This window comes from Morone saxatilis, unplaced genomic scaffold, assembly GCF_004916995.1.
Source record: "Morone saxatilis isolate NCDOM2014 unplaced genomic scaffold, NCSU_SB_2.0 Contig8, whole genome shotgun sequence".
NCBI lineage: Eukaryota > Metazoa > Chordata > Actinopteri > Moronidae > Morone > Morone saxatilis.
In genome coordinates, this window is record NW_023340257.1 from 26,629,237 (window position 1) to 26,635,417 (window position 6,181).

Below are 6,181 nucleotides of genomic sequence, written 5' to 3' on the forward strand. Positions count from 1 at the left end.
TTGGGTGGGTGGGGGGGTGGTAGACTTTCCTGCATTTGTTGCTGACAGCAGTGAATGCTTGAATCTCCTACATTATTACCAGTCATCAGGTCCAGTGTTTTGGTGAGCAAATTACTGTTCAATTCCCAGAGAAGCTGCAGTGGCAGAATGACAAAAGGAGACATACACTCTGGAATATTTGTCAACTCTTGGATCTCATTTTATGTTATTTTGTGCTCGTATATTAGAGCCCTACATGGCCAGACTGCTCAGTATATCATAGACCTTCTACATCCCCCGCACCACGAGCTGGGCTCTTTGGCCCTCTACTCAAGGTCTTCTAAGTGTACCTCCAACACGTTTTAAGATTCAGGGTGATCGTGCTTTCAGGTCAGCAGCCCTTAAACTCCCTAAACTTGGGGTCCTTCTTCTAAAAAAGTAGCTAAAACATCTGTTAAAACAGACGTATAGGTAGCATGTTGTTTTTTAATGATTTATCCTATGTCCTGTGTTTGTTCCCCTTGTATAATTTATCTTTATCTTTGTTTGATTGATTTGATTTAAATTTTTGATTTTATTTCTTTGACTGTGAAGCACTTTATAACTGGTGTCTATATAAATAAACCTTCTTTTACAGAACAAACACGTGAATTTCAACATGTTGAGAACATGTGGACATCATGGCACCACAATTATATAGGTTTTACATGGGAGTTTACATGGGCTGCACACATTACACCCAAAAAACGAGACTGGCCTTAAAATCTGACATTTAAAGTTGCATTAGTTTGCCACTTGGCCACTAGGGGGCAAACTAACTCATATCCCTTACATGGTATTACATTTAAGACTGTTATCACTAATGTGTAAGCGATGAATTGACTATTAACACATCTAATAGACAGACAACAGTAGTTGTGTACACATAGGTCTAATATTCACTCTCATTTTAGCGCCATTTTTGGTCTCCATCAGCTCCTGAGGAAATATCTAACTCTTTAACTCCTCAGCTTGTTGTGTCTGTCTTTCCGTTTGGTGCTGGGCAGGTATAGTGGATTTATCTTCTGAAAACAGCTGCCGGCTGAACCGTAAATGTGCCGTAAAACCAAAAATAGAAGCTGAAAGAGGACAAAAAGCCATTCTGTAAAGCTGCAGAGTTAAACCACAAACTGAGCTCATGATACATTATCTATATCTTTGTGGTTTAGGGTGATTTTTTCACCACCACATCCTGGAACCACTGAGCTGAGCATCAAATACCAATCGAACTTGTTCTGCTGTGACTTTCTGCCCTCTCTGCCCTCAATGATGGTTATTTTGTTATGCAGTTAATGGTGAATAGTTAACTCCATTTTCAGCAAAAAACTGATTAAAAAGAGCCACCACTGAACATTAGGAGGTTATTTCTAAGATGTTCTAAGAAGAAAATGATGATTGTGTTTGGTGTTGAAATAATAAGGCTGTCAGTAATCTGTTGCACCTAAACCAGGTTTCTTTTTGACACAGTATGTCCTTCCAGGGAAGATTTACACCTAAGTAGGATTACCTCTCTGTGCATACCTCCTTTACCTCCTTTTAGCTGGGAAGAAAAAGACTAATTGAAAGTAAAGAAATGATTGAATTGATCTACTTTTATGTGACTTGAATTTCACCATCAATATCTCGGCTGCAGCCAGAAAGATAGATTTTCTTCTCTAACAGGAACTTTTCATTTAAAAAAGTGAAAGTGATGGAAACAGTTTTCAGATTTATACACCCTCAGTCGACGTTTATGATACTTTCAGCTCCAATCATATAAAGAAAGATGGGGTAAAGGGGAGAACAGGGGTCTGGATAACCATTTACAGCTCCCCCTCCTCACTTTCTCTCTAAATGCTTCCCTTTCTCCCACCTCACCCTTCCCTCCCTATAGCTCACCTTTAGACGTGGCTGCCCACCTCAGATTCCTACTAATCAATCAAGCTGTTTCAAAGCTTTCTCTGCCAAGAATAAATCCATCGATTTTGTTGCCAAAAACAGTCAAATTGAGTTTATCACCATTAACAGTTGACTATCTGTGCAACTGTAGAATGAAATAGAAATTTAGCTACTATTTTTATGTGTCTCTTTTATCTTTTAAACATCATCAAAAATGTGGTTATCTTTTCAACATAGATTAGCCTAGCATATAGCATATCTAAGTACAGGAAAGAAGGATGTTAATAGCGTTTGTGACCAAGGCCTGCTCAATTTTGATTGGAGGAGAGAGAGAAAAGGGGCGGGACTTGAAGGCAATCTTCCCTCTCCTGTCCACTGCATCAAAATGAAAGCTACAGACTGATCCCTCTCCCTGTGTCTCTGTCTCCATCACCAGATTGGACATGACATCTAACAAGCTGAAGAAGATTCCTCCAGACCCGCTCTTCCTGCGGATCCCGGTGTACGCTAAGATGAAGGGTTCTCCTCTCACGGCGCTGGTGTTGAGTTTTGGCGGGAACCCTCTGCACTGTAACTGTGAGCTGGTCTGGCTTCGCCGACTGACCAGAGAGGACGATCTGGAGACCTGCGCTTCACCAAAAGACCTGGCTGGCAAATACTTCTGGACCATTAGAGAGGTTTGTTAAAGTTACTGCAAAAGCCTCATTTCAAAACCCACAAAACCCCAACAAAGTACTTTTAAAAAAGCACTGTGAACTACTAGAGAAGTTACAGTGTTTATTCTGTAGAGTAGGGTTAATGTTAGCTACAGTATAAGGATACATTAATGTGTAACAAAGTGTCAGGATATAAGAAAAACAATGAAATGATCCGTTATTTTCTATATCGGAACACCTTGGAGTGCATTATCACACTTTCAGCAAGTATGGTACAACTAAAACTTATATTAAGATACAAATACAATTTTGGACCTGCACATTGCTTAAAGGTGTCACTGAGAATATTTCTGTGATATTAGAAATAAAGATTTATGTTTACAGTGATTTTAGGTCCCATACGTGTTACATGTATCACTTTTTAGCTGGATAATTTGGGTCTACACCAGTTTTGGAAAGGTCATCTAAAGTTTTATAACGACATCTAGTGGCTTCTAGTTGATCTTGTTACCTTTGTGGGAATAATAACACAAATATTGTACTTCTTGATAACAGGAGCCCCAAGTCACCATTAGCAACAAATACAAATATACACAAAAAAAGAATTATGTAAACCTATTGGTCATAGAAATTGCATTCTGTGTGTTTGGTGATAATCCACTAAACCCTGTAGCGAGATGCGTTTTGTTCCACTAACTGTAGCCCTCAGTGGATGCATTTTTTTTCTCAAGGACACTTTAACGGGGCAGATGGTTGGTGTCACAGAGGAGTGAACCTTCTGGTGAAAGTGTGGAGTCATGGAGTCTGATATGGAAAAATGCATCAGAACCATGACATTTCATTATGTATGTCTGCCTTATATCGTATTGCTGAGTTAGAAGAAACAGAGAGGGGATTGGAAACGCTCCGGTTTATGTCGCATAGGTGGTTGTAGATCAGTATTGGGAACAATTAAGTCATAAAGAGGCAAAAATAAAACAGATGTGGTGCCGCGTTTGGTCTTTACCCAAATGCACAATGCACCTTGATTTATTTATTGGTCTATTTAACAGAGACAGTGTACATTAATAAACATTACAGCAAATGTGGCAGTAAAGCAATTTTTCATCAGAAGTCCCTGGGGACATGTTACAAAGGCAACCCAGAATGGTCCATAAAAAACACTTTGAATAAAATATGAGCATGCAGAGCAATGAAAGACATTAACCCTAACAGCCCCAATGTTTTGCCGGCATGAGGGTTTGCACACAACCTGTTTCACTGCCAATCCAAATATCAATAGCCCAAGTATTTATGAGCTGTCATGCTTGCTGTGAACCCACTTCACATGGTCATCTAAGCGACATGTGCACATCAAAGTTTGGATGTTTCTGGTTCTTCCTCCTTAATTCTCTGTAATTTATTGATTGATTTTTCACTCTTTCCCACTAAGAAGTCACAGTGTTAGTGGCATGGTTTGACTTAAAGTCCAGGTGAAATGAAAAATGTTATTTTTATGTCAAAATCCAATCATTGTGTCTTCCTGTAAAACAAAATGTGACACGTGCTTACGTCAGCATGAAGTAACTGATTTCAACCAATAATATGATTTTTTTTACACATTTAATCATGTAATGGGGAAGATTAACAAAAACAATATTAACATTTAAAGTATTTTGTTTTAATGATGACATTGTTAATTAGAAATTCAATAGTATTTTTCTTAAGACTACTCATAACTGGATATATTTGAAAGAGAAGATATGTATTTGAAGCTTTGGATCGTTTCACAAACATAAAATAGGTGCTCTGTTTTTGTCTTTTCCTTTGGTCAAGGATGGTCCAGTGTACCTCCTAAACAAAAAAAAACAAAAAGCCTGTTTGAATACAGCCAATGTTTACCTAACAGGGAAACAATAGCAATGCATGAATTACATTTCAACTAAATTTACCCACAGTGTCTACTAATTATAGAAACAGCCCCACTGCTACACTTCTGCTTTGTGTGGGAGTAACGTTTTAATATTGTTGATATGATCATGTTACTGCCACACACGTTACTGCCACATTATAAAAGCCAATATCCACAAAAAGCATTCTAGAGCAGCACAAAGCAAAACCCACTGCAGATGTGCTGCTGCTGCGTACAGCAGTTAGAAGGTGCGGGACTAAAGGTCGAGGAGCCGCTGAGAGAGCTGTTCATCTTAACAACTGCTGGGGAAATACTTCCTTACGACCGCAGAGCTATGCTGATACTTAGAGGGATAACGGCTGAATTAAGTGGTGTGGTTCAAGATGTTACCATAAAGAAGATGATATAGAGGGTTTTGCCTCACCTGGAGGGTCCGACCCCTCTGGACTGTTTGAGAGCTACAATGATAAGTGGAGGTGCACCTTGAGATAAAGATAGGGATTAATTGGTATCATCTTAGAGAGGATGATGTGCAGACCTTTGCCTTACCTCGGGGTAATAGTTATGGACCTCCCTCGGAGGGTGCTGTAGGATCACTATAAGAGGATTAGCCTTGTAAAGAGGTCGATCCAGAGACCCCTGTGTCACCTAAGTGTCTGGGCATATTAATACTCATTGAGTTAATAGCCTCTTTCCCAGTGCAAGGACAAGTGAGCCTCCACTGCATCCATCAGAGGTCAGACATTAGCTATCAACCGCCAAGGGAATTCCTGCTGGGGAATCGATGAAAGCTGCTCGGCCGCTCATGGCATCTGCGCTGGCCTCTTGTCCAAAGCTCAGAAATCCAAGAGGTTAAACTCTCATGAAATGCGAAAATAAGTTGACGCTGTAATGAATTTGAGGGTTATCTGGACAAACCAGATATTTATTAAGACCAAATCAGTATTCATGCTCTTTTCCCTCAAATGCCCAATCACAATTCACATTCTCGCACTTTCCCACTTCCACACACTCACACCAGGGAGCAGCAAGTTCAATCACAGGCTTTTACTCTGAGCTTCACAGGAGCAATTGAGGGTTAGAATGTAATACAAGTCTGAAAGGCACTAGTAGTGCTTTATTTGAAGCTACATCCCTACGGTCGTCAGGTCAGCAATCATCTCTGCTGGTAACAAGACCCAAGAAGGGCCCAGAAAAAGGTTTGGTGCGGCACTGAGTGGTAGGAATGATGGGTAAGCCCTGGTAAGCCTTGGCTGGCCCTGCTTGGCCTAGCAGTAATACTTCACCAGGGTTTTGACTGGCTTTATACTGGCTTAGGTGCCAGTGGGTGGGTTTTAAATATTGCAAGGGCGGAAAAACTCTGGGATCACTTAATCTTCATGTGCAAACAATTGAACTCCCTCTGTAAGTCTGCTGTTAGAGGAACACACCACTGGAAGACAGTCACAGCCCGTATGCAGAGAAAATGTACTGATTTGCATGAAATGATAAAGAGCACATTTGGGTTTTTGTCTCTTTTGAAGTGACAAGCTTTCTCCAAACCTCTTAAACATTTTATCTCACTTCTACAATCTGTTATTATGCTGGGGGTTTCTTGTAAATCTGAAATTACAGTTTAAGTCTCAGCAATTGTTTAAATATAACAGCTCTCCTTTTAAAGGTACTGCAATTTTACTGCATAATACAGTTTGTAGAATGAATTCCCAATAACAATATATTCCACAAGGTTTTATATCAG

The 6,181-nt window shown here is 39.8% G+C and overlaps 1 protein-coding gene across 1 annotated transcript in view; it reads left to right on the forward strand.

Annotated features, from left to right (window-relative positions):
- si:cabz01090165.1 (uncharacterized protein LOC100333421 homolog) overlaps positions 1 to 6,181 on the forward strand; it is a 59,073-nt gene that overhangs the window by 11,190 nt on the left and 41,702 nt on the right. The window contains exon 4 of the mRNA XM_035679481.1: positions 2,333 to 2,573. Within this exon, the coding sequence (XP_035535374.1) occupies positions 2,333 to 2,573 (241 nt within the window). The remainder of the gene's footprint in view (positions 1 to 2,332; positions 2,574 to 6,181) is intronic.